The sequence below is a fragment of the Falco punctatus genome (genome assembly GCF_963210335.1).
Source record: "Falco punctatus genome assembly, chromosome: Z".
NCBI lineage: Eukaryota > Metazoa > Chordata > Aves > Falconiformes > Falconidae > Falco > Falco punctatus.
The window spans coordinates 49295352-49309950 of NC_137586.1; the positions used below are offsets into that span (position 1 = coordinate 49295352).

Genomic DNA, 14599 nt, shown 5'->3' on the forward strand with positions numbered 1-14599 from the left:
CGCTGACTGCTTCTAGCTGACATTTTTATTAACTATAACACGTGAATTTAAGATTCTGAAGATAAGCCACAAAGAGGCCTCTTCAAGTCTTCTACACAGAAGATTCTTGTAGGTATCAAATAAGCAATAGTATTTATTGCCTTTCTTTCCTTTTACATTTAGTTCTCTTTGACTAGTTCATTTCTTTGACTAGTGGCCTAAGACTGTCATTTTTCTAATTAGTGGTCAAATATATTTCCATGCCAATGACAGTTCTAAAAGCTATTCACACCTTACACAAAGTGCAGTGAGTTTAGAAAAAAGATCAGCTTTCCTGCAAACAACTGGAAGCTCACTAAATAGGATTAATTTGCCTCATCTGTCAGCTGGTCCTTTTCTTCCTGCAACTTGCATTTCTATGCTGTTTACAGCAGAAAAGAGATAAAGGAGGAAATAGCAATTCCAATACAAATGCTTAACATAATCAAGAAACTCAAGGGGAAAAAAACAAACCCAACGACAACCCTTGACCCAAGGATAAACTTCACCACTAAACTACTTAACGATTCAATTAATGCTGGCAAAGGTTTGACCTAAAAATATTTAATGTAATCAATGTCATTTATTAAATGCTATGTGAAGACTTCTTGTATTCAAAGCTGTATCGACTTTTACCAGGTGACTTATGTACAATTTCCAGAGCTGAATCTCATTTATTATAGTCAGGAGGGAGCTATAGCTAAATCTCAAGCAACTTTATAGATTCAAGCATTTTACAACTTTTTGTACTTAGGCATTTAAAGGCATTCAGAAATAATCCATACTTGCATTCATTTCTCCACTAACATTGTACTCTAAGAAATCAGGGGGGTTCTTTATAAAACTCAGTAGAAGTTTACAAACTTCAGGGCCTGCAAAATCATAGCACAGAGTTACCATTATGTATGTTTTCATCTCCAGACATTCTGTTGACAGAATTCTAATATTTTTTTTTAGACACAATGCTCTGCATACTTTGCAAATCATGTGAATATTAACTTCAGTTTGATTAAACGTTTTTTGGTTGTTTTGTACTTAATGTTAAGAGGCCAAAAGCCCATAAGCCAAGTAAGTACATTGTGCAAACAAGCATCCCAGTTTCTTTTGTCTCTTACTTGGTCATATTGTAAAGTGAACAACTGAAAAGGCTGAAAGGACATTTTCAAAAATAAACCTTTAAATAAAACATAGATTAACAATGGCTGTTTACCACTACACAAATCTAATTAAACAGAAGAATACCGCTTAACAATGGAAGTACACAAGTATTTATTGCTGTGATTATGGGCTCTCAACCACTGTGCTGCACATTCAGTGAAGAAAATGGAGTCCCCAATCCGTGCCTACCGAGGTATAGCGCAACCACGCTGTCCACAGGTGGTCGCAATGATTATCACAAGCACGTTTACGGGGTTGCTATATATATATATATATATATATATATATATATATATATATATACACACATACACACCCAAATCCGCTTTTAACGCCAGTTTGTGGTTTTATTACTGCCTCCGCGAAGGCTGAAACACTCACCCCATCAGAAGCGTCCCCTGACGACCTGGGCAGGCAGCCCGCAGTCCCCCTGCCCTCAGACCCCTGCCCGCAGCCCCCCCGCCCGCAGCCCCCCCTGCCCGCAGCGCTGCCCCCGACGGCAAAGCCCGCACCGCCGGGGGCGGCGGGCAGGCTCTGAGACGGCAGAAAGGGGCTGACAGTGGCAGAAGCATAAGCGTCGGTGTTCACGGGCTGCAGGGGGCCAAGGGGAGGAAGGAAAGCGACTCCCGGGACACCGTGCGCACCTCCCTCCCGCTGCGTCCGAAAGACAGATCCAGCTGCTCGGGGAAAAGGGAGGGAAGTGGGGACAGGGACAGAAAGCCAGGCATCTCCTTCCACGTCTCGCAAACGACGACCGTCATCCTCCCTCCGGCCCCGAGAGGAGGCGCTGCCTTCGACCGAGGCCCCCCAGCCTCCCCCCGGCCGGCCGGGAGATCCCCCGGGGGCAGGGCGGCGGGGCAGGCGCTTCAAAAGGGAGCGATAAAGGCACTAGGAAAAATAAACGCGACGGGAACTGACCCCAGATCCGCGGGCTGTAACACACGCTCGCCTCCTGCTCTCCCCCCGTAAACGCCCCAGACCTCCAGCTTTCTGCCGACCCACTCCCTTCACGGTAATGTAACAAATGGCAAGACCTCGGACCCCGGAGCTGAATAACAGGAAATATAGGCATCTGTCACCTCCCGGGGAGAGGTAAACGGATTAGCGAAAGCAACAAAGGGAAGAAAAGCCCTTTCAAACGTGCAATTGATTAACATGTCCCCTCTTATCTGCAGTATCACTGTTTTTCCTTAAAGACATCATCGGTCTCCTCCTGCACTTCGGTGCAATTAAGCCACAGCCAGGGAAGGCGGAGGAGAGAGAAGCTGCCCGTCCGGAGCGCTCCCGCACTGCCCGGCGGAGACAGCACGGGAAGGGTTACAAACCTGGCATGAAAATGCTGCCGCCTGTCACCTCCTCCCTCAGTCCCTGGGCAAACTGCCCCGGGAAGGAGTTTGCGAGCAAGGTTTATCGGCTGCAGAGGGTGAGAGGGCAATTTTCCAGAGAACGGTTTCAAAAAAGATCAAAGACCTGAATCCGGCAGCTCCTATCTCGCCGTTGGGTTTCGCATCCCACATCACCTCCCTCCCCTTTTCTCCTCTGAGAGCACCGCGTCTTAGGCGTGCGCGGGAGGGCAGAAAGGAAAAAAGGAATAAAACGTTTGTGCGGCTTCTTTTACGGGAACTGTAACTCTTACACCATCGCGTCTCTCCAACGCCACACGCTTCCCAAAGTCCCTGTAAATCACGGCGCTCCCCTCGGAGATGCCGGACAAACTGGCAAATGCTCAGCAGACGCGCTGGCTACCACGGCACGAGGTCAGATGTTAGTAAGGGCAGTTTATTCAGCCCTAAAAACAATCGCGGTGCTCGCTGAACCAAGTCCTAGCGTTTGCTGAGCCCAAAGGCTGACCTCCTCACTCCCCGAGGGTCGGCCAGGTACACAGAGGAAACGGGACCCTCTAAAGCTCAAAAACACACAGAAAGAGACCCCGCCGAGCCTCCATCAGCTGCAAACACGGCGGCTGCCCTCTCGCCCACTCGGCTGTAATTCCCCCCCCCCCCCCCCGCTCCTGGTTCCCGCTGAGATTCTGGCAACACTCAACCGCCCAAATAATAACACATTATTATAACCACTCCGAGGGGAGGGCTGGAGGGCGGGCGCAGCGAGGGAGGAGGCTCCACACTTTGCTATCCACCCTCGGCAACAACAAAACCCGAACTTTTCCTTTGTTTTCCCCCAGTCTTTCTTACCCCCGCCCCCCAGTCGCCACCGACCAGCCTCAGTGCGCTGGAAGCGGCCGAGGAGAGGCACGAAGCGCCCGCCGCCCGAGCGGGGCAGCGGCGCCGGGATGCGCTAGAGAAAAAGTTTTAGCGAACCCTCCTCAGCGCAGCCACCGCTGCCCTCGCCTCCTGCCAACACCCGTCCCCTTAGAAGAAATCGCAACATCAGGTTTGCATTTAGAAAGAAGAAGCAGAAGAAAAAAAAAAATAAAGAAAGAGGGGAAGAAAGACAGCCAAAGTAACCATCATCAGCCACCCCTTGGGGATGCTGGCGGCTCCGCCGGTCCCAAATAGATACGCGCAACTCCCCCCGAAACAGGGCCCGCTCTCCCTGCCCGCCCCGTCCCGCACAGCCCGCCCCGCCGGGCAGCGCACCCGCCCCGCGGGGCCCGCTCCTTACCTGCCGCGCGGAGGCGGAGGAGCGCGGCGGCCGCCAGCAGGGCCAGGAGGCGGCCAGCCGCCCCCCGCCGCCCCGCCGCCCCGGGGACCATGCTGCCCGCCCGGTAACAGCGCCTGCGGGCGGAGCGGGCTCCGCTGTCGGTGCCGCTGCGGGGGTGGGGGGGAGCTCGGCGCCGCCGCGAAGTTCTCTTCGGCACCGCCGCTCCGGCCCTGCGCTCTCGCTAACGGACTGTCCCCGACTGGGGGCGGAGGAAGCCGCGCTCCTTTCCCCTCCTCCTCCCTCTCCTCCTCCTTCCCCAGCATCCCAACGTCACCCGGGAGAAGCCCGACGGAGGGGAGGGGAGGGGAGAGGCGCCGAGGGGCGGACAGGATGGGGACAGTCCCTGCGCTCCGGCACCCTCTGCCGGGGGCCGCGCCCCCGCCTTTCCCTCCGCACGGGGGTGGGGGCGCCTCGGTGGGACCCCCAGGATGGCAGGGCTTCCTCAGAAAAGTCTCCAACAAAACACAAATGAGCGGGCGGGGGCCACGTGGAACAAGCCCACCACCGCCTCTGGCCTTTGCCTCCCTCCCCGCTGCTGAACTGACGCCTTTCTGAACCCACGAGCACAAAGTGACCCGAAACAGTTACTCCTGCCCCCAGACGCCCCGCAGCAGCGCGCCGCAAGGCCGGGACAAGCACGGCTGGGATCTTGCTCCGTGCGCCCTACCCCTGCTCCCCTGCTAGCGCGGCAGAAGTAAATTCTGCTTTCTGTCTCCCAACAGGCGGAAAATGCTGCTGCTCCCTGTAAAGTTCTAAAACATTTCAAAGTTATTTACACCAGAACTACGAGCACTCTGAACACAATTTAAACATACTTTTCAAAATCCTTTTTTTTTTTTTTTTTTTTTTGCAGTTCAAAGAAATCGGTACTTTCAGGTAATGCAGACCTACAAGCAGGCATCTGTTAATTATGTCATAAACTCCAAGAACACAGTAAGACCTGAATATTTGCCATATTTTAAGCTTAATTTTAACAGCAAATTTAATCAGATGTGTCTCTAAATGTAACATGCCTATTGTTTTAGCCTTTATTTTCTAAAGATTTGATGCGGAGTAGTGCTGAATACATACAAATCCCTTTAAGTTCTTCCCCAAATCGAGCTCTAAACTCACAATTGTTTCAGTGAAATTAATTTCCCACTAAATTTACTTCTTATTGCAAACAAAGGCAAACATTACAACATGTTCTTTCTTCCTGCTTTTGCACCCTGTTTCTTTCCTCTCAGGTCTCCAAGCTCCATCTTGAAAAATCTTCTGGCACTTAAGGATGACATAGGGACGTCCCAATCCCTCTTTGGCAGGAATGTAGGACTGACTGAATTCAGTCCTTTACATCACAACAACACATTTTATAATCACTTTCATAAACATATGAAACCTAATGAAAATGCAGCGAGGATGTTTTTTAAAAGCTTCACTCTTTAGAGTAAAGGCTGCTCCAGACCTTGCCTTTTTGGTGGTTAGAAACCTACTACTAATTTTTAGTTGATACGTATTCATGACCAGTTTATACTCCTTATCTCTTGTGCCACTATTATGCTTCCACATAGCTAGCTTCCCACTTCTCTGTGGTATAAAATGGCCAGAATCACATCTCAACCTTCATTGTGTTACACTAAAAAAAGACTGAATTTTTAAATTTCCTCTGACATTATCAGTTCTGCATTCCCTGATCACCCTAATCCTTTTTCCTGCCGCCCTGTCTACCCTCCCCCCACCTGTATATTTGGAAGTCTTACTCAACCTTTCTGAAGATGGGTGGGTCAAGCTGGGCAATACTATTGGAGATGCTTTCTCTACCAGAGCAATGCTAATTTCCTTTCTGTGCTGAAAAGACTGATACATCCTGATGATTACAGCACTATTCCACTTAAAGAAATTCTGTGATGTGTTAGAAGACCTACATCCTCTCTTTCCTTATAATTTCCAGTGTATATCTAACAGCAAAGAACTGGATCAAAATTCTATGTGCCTCGCAAATCCTCACACCCCCATGCTTTTTTTTATCTCAAGTCATTAAGACCAGTTCTTTCTGTAAGGTATTCCGCACCATCTTTTATCAAGAATGCCTCTTGGCTTTGCATCTGCAAAAACTTTTGATTGCACATTTTTAATGTGCCCTAAAGCTTTTGTGAAGACATTAGATCTATATTAAATATTAGAGATCAATAGTGAAGAACATCCCTTCACCTAATGGTTTGCAATTCAAGCTTTCTTACATGCCTCTCAGCTCATCACCCACCTTACACTTTTACCAAGGAAGCCCTATGAACTCTATCTTAACCCACAACTTCCCATATGGAGGCATATAAAATGTTCAGGTCCAGATGAATGAATTGTTAATAGGATCATAGCGGGGTTTGGGTTGGAAGGGACCTTAAAGATCATCTAGTTCCAATCCCCCTGCCATGCCCAGGGACATCTTCCACCAGACCAGGGTGCTCAAAGCCCCATCCAGCCTGGCCTTCAACACTTCCAGGGACGGAGCATCCACAGCTTCTCTGGGCAACCTGATCCAGATCTAGTATGTCCTTTGTTTTGAAAAATCACTGAAAGGAAGCTGTTAAGGTTCCCTGACACAATACTTCTTCAGTAAATATGTTAACTTCCATGATGATGTGTTTTCTCCCAAACCCTGTCCCAGAGCTTTGTAGCTTCCTGAGGTCAAACTAAAAGATCTGTAGGTACTGGGTGACTTTTTCCTCATTCTTCAGAAAGACCATCTACAAGAGTTGAACAAAGCCTTGATCTCTGGGGAAAAGGGTAAGAAGGTGTAGCCATATAATGTGATACAGGAAGCATATGCAGCACACAACCTGCGGGTAACAAAAAGGCTATATACTCTTCTGCTCCTTTCCAAAATAAAGCTGCTACTTGTCACTGGCCAGAAGAGGCCAGTGAGCTTGTTACTTCCCAGTTACATGATACTGCACCTCCTTCAGTAGATTACATGGGAGGGTGGGGAAAGGAGAGAAAAGGGGGGGAAGTAACTAGGCCTGCAGTTGAATGTATTCTTTGTCCTTTCCCCCATTTTTACTTTCATTCCCCAGTCTAGGCAGTATCTGCTGTTTAGTTGTGATAATCACATTTTTTATTACAGGTTGGGATTATCGTTCTATTGCAGGGAACAAATGAACTCAGTGACGAGAAGTGTGCCCAAGAAACTAAAGCAGAGAAAGCGCTGTGACTTTCTAATCAATAAAACTTTTTTGTAAACCTGTAGCAATTACCTGCCTAAAACCTTACAAACTCTATGTTCCTCTGGAGCTTATGATTGTTCAGTTGAGTTTCTTACCTTCCAAATATAACATGGGATAAAACTGCTTGCATAAATTAGTCTACATTTTGCATAATCCTACCAAGAAATAATAATTTGGGGGTTTTTTTCTCTGATGCTTTCAAAAAAATCTCACAAAATAACTAGGATATGGATCCAAACAATTTTTGCATTTGGGAATAAATAAGCATTTGATAGAAATTTCAGTTGTGAATTCTTTTTCTGACTTAGCAAGGGAAACTGGTTACATTATGAAGGCTAGATGACTAGACCAAGTTAGCTAGTGAGGATTTAAGTCACCTTCATAGCCACAAGTGATTTTGTCACTGACCACAAAAACGGCCATTTCATATTTCAGGGAGAATCACTTGGCAGGACTGAGGTGAAGTCACTGCAGTGAAGAAACCACAGTACAAATTCTTGCTCTGTATTGTAGAAAAAATACGTACAGCAGGCAAAGAAGCACGGACAACTGCACATTTCTTCTGAGTTAGTTCACCCTGCTCATGTAAGTCATTAGAGTGCTCACTTGTGTTCTGCAGCATATGGTCCCAAACTGTTTTGTCACTGCTTGACAAAGCAAAAGCTGTGCATGTATTTGTTTGCATGGCCATATGGTATGTGCTTGATAGGAGTAGTTGAGAGCAGTGGGCAAAGCTGGAATTCAGCCTAAACTTGCTTGGAAATCCCTGTCAGAATTTGAATGGATTGCTGTGTGTGTCTGCTTTCATAATAAATACAACAAAAGAAACATTAAAGAAAATGTAAGATTAGATGTGGTTCAAACTTCAAGGTCTCAGTGTTCCTATAATAATTCTACAAGCACAGGTAAGTTTTAATTGGTGCACTATGTATTAAAAAAGTTTATTCCACATCTATTTTTTCTATTCCTTTAATGAAAGCAGCGCAGAAAATATTATTGTGGACGTTACCTACATGCTTCACATTTGCAGGATAAACTTTTGGGCTTTCTTCCACAATGGTAATGTACGCACAGAATTCTGCTATGGGCCAAAAGTGAGAAAAGGATGTAGGCGTCTAAAACAGGATCCAGACAGGCTTCAGACACCCAAGTCCAAATCTGTAACCTCAAAATGTACCTGTTTAATCCTGAACACCTCAATAGCTGTCTCCCATTTGGTGTAAACATTCCTTGCACACTCAGACATTTATACATTGCCAGAACTGCCCTGTCCATAGCAACCAAACATCCAGTTCCACTGAGGTCCAGAAACTTCCCCAGCACAATGCTTGAGGCTGTTGACAGCACATGCCTGATTCTGACCACCCAAACAGTTTTAGCTGCTGTCTTCTGAAACTGCACAGCTTGAAGGAAACCATGGTGATGCATGCACTGGTCCAGCCCATACCAGCCTGTAGTACGAAGAGCTGGGCTCTTGACCCTTCTCAGCACCTAGGCCCTCAGGGAGTGACTTGGCCACAAGACACTATGCAGAAGAGTGGGACACTCCCTACCCCTCTTACTGAAGCTGTGCCATTGTATATAAACACATGGGAGAGCCTTGGCATGGAAGTGAGAAAGCACAAAGGGAGCCCCAGCTGTGTGTCTTGGGCACTGAACAAGGTATAGGGCATCTATGAGACTGGTCACCTTGAGAAACATTACAGTTAGCGAATCGCTGAATAAAACCAATTATAACTTTGGAGCAGCCACTCAAAGAATTGCATGTTCACAGTCTATCTGCACATTTCCAATCTTTTTATTTTTAATGCAACTTGTAACTATCAAAATAAAAAACAAGTTAAAAACACTCATCAGACAACCTCTTCCTCTGCTGGAAGCAAGATAGTGTCAGTTTTTGATCCACACTTTTATACCATTATTTATCATGCTTTATACATGATATTGAGATACATGTATGTATATTAAAATAGCTACAACAAATATTTTGAAGGAAGTATTTTACCTCAGGAAGGTAAAAGCCCATTTCTAAATGGGCTCAGGAGCCATCTCCCTTCTTGCTTTTCTTTCCAGCTCTGCACATACAAACATATCAAGCAGTATTGCCACAGAAGCTGGCCCACCACAGAACAAACAGATCTGGCAAGTATTCACATCATCTACACTCTTTCAAAAAGAAGAGCACCAAGGGTATTTCTCACGCCTAGAACAACAGGAAACAATAATCAAAGCTTTTCATGTATTTCTAAAGTTTGGATGCAGACAATGCTCAGAAAAAGAAAGCTGACACCAAGTTGTAAAATCATACTCACCTGATGGCCTGAACAACAGGCAGCATCTTCAGACTGATGCCGTCTCAATCCTCTTAGTCATAAAAGATGAATCAGAATCTGAATAGAGAATGGGGTTTAGTTTTCCATTATAAAAATCAAACAAGAACATAAATATCCGAATTAATATAATTTAGAGCTCAACTAATCTTTGAAATTGTTATGATTACACTGAAGAGTGAGGTTGGCATTTAGTCTCTCATATTCCAAACCCCCCCCCCAAGGTTCTTTTTTCATGGAATTTTCATTGTTGTTTGTCATTAGCTGTATCGAAATACTTAATATGAACTTATTTTAGTTGTTTATATCAGCCATCACCATGGCACTAGAATGCTACAGTTTTGTAAATAACATACGAACAATTAGAATTGTAACTATTTAACTTATGTCAATTGCAAAACAAGCTCTAACTGTCAAGCTGGAACACCAACATTCACACATTTGATGGATTTCAAAGTTTCAAAAAAGGGTGTCTATGTGCCCTTAACACCCTAAGTTACTTGCTGAGTTCATACAGAACTATAAATCCATTACTCAAGCTCTCGGTACTAGGATGCTATGTTAAGTAGTGCAGTTTACAAGGCAATACCAAAAGTACAACATTCTTTCAGTGAGGGAGACAGAAGAATGTGAGTGGATCCAGACAGCAGAGCATGGTACACTATGCAGGATAAAAATACTGATCAATTTCAAGATACATCAGATCTTCACAAGTCACCACAAAACTATATACTGTTTTATTTTGAAAGGTCATCATCTGAACGTGAAGGTGTCAAGGAAACACTGAACTGAACCAAGTATTTAAAAGTCAGGACCGAAGGGGTATTGACTACAGATAATACTCTCTGGAGATCCTCGATGTGCAAGCCTGTGCCTAAAGAATAGTTGTGGGGGAAGCCGGGAAAGGGGAAGGAAGAGAAGGTGAGAACTTTTTTGGTTTGGGTTGGGGTTCTTTGTTTTGGGCTGGTATTTTGGTGGGGGTTTTGTTTTGTTTTCTACAGCTAGCCGTAGCTAGAGAACAGTCAGTCTTCAACATTGGCATATGGGTGTTCATGACCACAGACAGGAATCAGAAGTTGCATACTCTTGTTGCCAAGAGCACTTAAGAGTACTCCAGATGGAAGAAATATCATTACAAGATTTCCAAAAGTGCATCAAGGAATGTCTTGGATTTAGAGGGGGGGAAAAAAAAAAAAGATGGATATACTTGAGAAAGAGTAAAATCTGAGAGAAAACTAAAAGCAGTCAGCACAAGCTCCTATTTCTTATAACACAGACATGATGTTTCTTGCAACTCCTCTGCAAGCAGCCCCCAAATGGACCACAAACTCGGTCTAGTGGAAGCAGGCTTAACACACCACAATCCTGCACTAGGGATCAGTCACGTGGTAAAATGAAATTCCTCTCCTTCCCTCTTCTCTCCCCAAACTTGGGGACACCTATGGCATACACACATAAGGGAGCAAGACTGACCATGGGAAGAACTTCAAACACAACGCACAAACAGTAATGGGAAGATGAATACAACTACAATCCATCAGGTGCTGCTGTGTCCATGGCACGGAGCAGGTGAGTGCAGTCGGCTCTCAGTATATGCTCCCCAGTGTTCTCGCTTTCCTCTACAACCCTGAGGAAGTTTGCCACATTTTTCCCTTCTCTCACCCACAGTCTGAACTTTAAGTCTTATGAAAAGAAAATTCAGCATACTGATGAATATTAAAATATTTAGGATACCATAAGTTAATAAGGTATTCTAAAATATTCACAGATCATTGTCTGTATCTCATGAATGGGAACCTGAAAGTGTGACATGGAGTTGAATAAGATATACAGGCATGAATAAAACTGTTTTAACACACACGCAACTAGTCAACAGTATAGATAACAGGCTTCACACTGAAGTCCACCAAAGAAGATGCGATTACACTGAATTTACTTTTGAAACATTTTAAAGATTGCATAAAACCTTTTCTCCTCAGAGAGATTTGCAAAGTAATCAGCTGGAAAGAAAACAACTGGGTCTCTGACTCCCAGGTGGATCCTTGAGGTACTCTATGAAAAGCAGCATAGTGCTAACAAGTAAAGATATTTTAAAGTAAGACTTTTTTGTTCTATACAGATACAAGGCTGCACTATGTCTGAATCAGCTATCAAATGGTTTTGATGTTGCTGTGCTGCTACTTGCTATATATATATGTATATGGTATTTTTTCCTCCGTTGTTTCACCTTCTCTGTGTACCAGTCCCATAAATACATACTTCACAAAAACCAGAAAAGTGAGCTACTTCTGTTCACTTAAAGATGCTCTCTACCTTTTCTCATTCCTTTTACTGGAATACAAACAATCAACAGTTACTCACTACACAACTACAAAAAAAACAGTCTGTGCCTTTTTTGTCCCTCTTCTAGAACTTTGTTTTTATTAAAGTGGATTTTAAGATACTTAGTTATACCAACTTTTCTATGCAGTTATATTCTCTAAATTCTACAAGCAGAAACAACCTTACTGAAATCAGCAAGAATTAGAAAAATTATTCATGTTTTGTCTTAGATTTAAATTGCAAGCTCAGTCTGGTCTGTCAAGGAAGATAAGCAATTGCTGGGGGCAGATTAGATAACTCTCTTGAATGAAAAGGTCTTGCCTCCATACACAACAGAGGGAGAAGAAAAGGGACTGAAGGCAAGTAAACTGTTTTTATTAGGGAATCAATGTATTTGTACCTGGTCAGCTACTTTGGTCACACCTTGTCCCGATTCACTTCAGGAATCTGAGAATATACTTCCTGGTTTGAGTCTCATTTATGCAATTGAATTTGCCTAATCTGAGGCTTTGCTTACAGGGATCAGTACCTCTCGTCTGGCATCAGTCAGCATTCCCCACTTTAGGCAAACAGGTAAGGATGGATTATCAGATCAGTCACCACCGTTGTCCCCTAACAGCTGTAATTTGACCAAGATCAAACAAAAGAGAACAACTTATGTTGGTTCCTGTGTTGTTCAGAAATTGCTGAGACACACATTTTGACGGAGGTTTACCTCACTTGCATAACATCAGCCGCTGCACTGCACAAGTGTCTACCTGCCTTATGTGAAAGCTTCTTAAATGAACGCTCCTTGATATCTATCTTTCCTAACCAACCATAGCAGCAGTCAACTTCTTACAACAAATCTGTAATTAAATTAAATAGCACAGTTAAATTAGACTCAGAAGCTCTGAGCTATTGCACAGACATGATGATATCTCTGAGACACCACTGTCGTTTTTGTGGAGAAGAGTTCATCTAAGCAGGCCCAGCATGTGCCAGTTGCTGCCTTGTGCAACAGCTATAACGTTACGCAATGCTGGCCCAGCAAAACCCAGGCCCTAAGCACAACCGTCCTCCGTCAGAGCCTCAGCAACTACAGAGCTGCCTCAGAATCAACCCAGCTAAGACAAGGAAGCAGAGTAACAGAACAGCTTGTTTCCAGCTCCGAGCTGAAGCCCTCTGGGAACGTGATGGACAAATGGAGAAAGTCTAAACAGCACTTTTTCTCCTGCTTGTAAGTTGTGGATAATAGGGAAAGCAAAGACAATGGGAGACAGTATTATTTTTTTGTGTGGTTGGTTCTAAAGTACTCTATATATAATAGCAGTTGAGTCAGACAAGAAAGCATAGACTGATTTGTTAAAAAAGCTACTGTTTAGTCTGTAACATTAAATATACAGAAGTGGTCTATTTAAACTTTGCTTTTCTAAACTTGTACAGCTTTTAACTCAACAGGAGGGGGGGACAGACAGCAGAGGTACTTGTACTTTTGAAAGGGTAGGAAAGGAATTAGGAGACTTCTGTTATATAGTGACTTACAGTGTACAGGGCTGCTCACACTGAAATGAATCTGAATGGAGCAGATTGCCACTGAGCCACACATGGCACTAGAAGTAAGAACAACTAAATAAATACATCTGGGTAGAACAAACCATGAGAAATCATTTTTTCCACTGTAAAATGTGGGGGAAAACTGGAGTATTTTTTTAGCAGAACTGTTGCCAGTGGGGCTGAATGTGAAGCCTACAGCTTGCCATGGATGCTAACCTCACTGAGGAAGTTTCTTTGTCAACAGGAGCCTGAGCTCCTAGCACATGGAGACTGTATACTGGGTATCTACGTATTTTATTAATGATGTACCACAGACATAGTTTTATCCTGATGTGTGCATATTATCGAAATAAAGACTCTTACAAGATCTTCTAATGCAACCAACCACCAGTACCCCAAACCCACAATGTTTTTCTTTTTGTTTGAATTCTTTGGAAACAATTTCATTAAAGTAAAATGAAGAAGACAGAATTAACAGTGCAATAAGGATAAGATAACTTAAACCAGAGTTCTATATATACATTCTACTTTCAGTTTGTTTATATTCGTAATTTCATAAAATTATCTGCTATTATATTCTCAGGCAAGAAAATTCCAACAAAAAATCACCCATAACACAAATACATTCCTCATCTACAACATGACTGAGTTAATACTAAGGCTACTCTTGGAAATTTAACTTTTGCTGTTTACTTTCAGTTTACATCTTCAACATTTTAAATAGCAGAAATGAAGCAACTGTTACTATGCATTCCAGCCCAAAGCCTAATCAAAAAAATCTTGTCTTTAGCATTGATAACCATGCCAAAGGACTGTGATGTTTAAGACCTTAAAGTTAGCCTTCCTATTACCTACAATAAACTTCAGGGGGGTCATTTTGTTTATTTAGTGGAGTATAAGGTCGAGGTGACTTCTAGGACTACTTGAAGCTATAGCTTTTGTAACTTCCATTAGCATTAGTGGGAATCACATGCATGCATCGGTGGCAGGATACACTCTAAAAGAATCCATTTTTCAATCAAAAAGTAGATTTAAAGACCGATTTCTATCAGTGTGCTTTACATGAGTATGCAAGGATTTTGATTTGATCTATGCTCAGCAGGGGTGCCTGTTATTCAAACCATGTGGTATCCCCTTGGTATGTAGGGTATAATACTGCTGCTGTCAGCATTTGCTTTAAAATCTGATGCAACATGTTACAAAGAAGATTTGAACAATCATAACTAAAATTTGTTGGGAAGACTTGAAACAAAGGATTGAATGAAGTTGAAAACTTATGGAAACAATAAAATCTGAAATGCTATAAAAAGAAACTTAGTATCCACATGGGAACTATTCTGTAACTTTCTTGGCAAATTTTAATCAGACATGCCT

The 14599-nt window shown here is 43.7% G+C and overlaps 1 protein-coding gene across 4 annotated transcripts in view; it reads right to left on the reverse strand.

The window, feature by feature from the left end:
* Positions 1-10538, reverse strand: part of ROR2 (receptor tyrosine kinase like orphan receptor 2) — a 160770-nt gene extending 150232 nt beyond the window's left edge. Inside the window, exon 1 of one of the 4 annotated variants that reach the window (XM_080373141.1) lies at positions 9350-10538. In XM_080373141.1, coding sequence (XP_080229267.1) covers positions 9350-9375 — 26 coding nt within the window. In that variant the 5' untranslated portion in view covers positions 9376-10538. Of the gene's footprint in view, positions 1-1820; positions 2049-2094 lie in introns of those variants that run through there. The other 3 variants (XM_080373142.1, XM_080373140.1, XM_080373143.1) reach the window with 3 other exon arrangements.
* Between the last annotated feature and the right edge of the window lie 4061 nt (positions 10539-14599).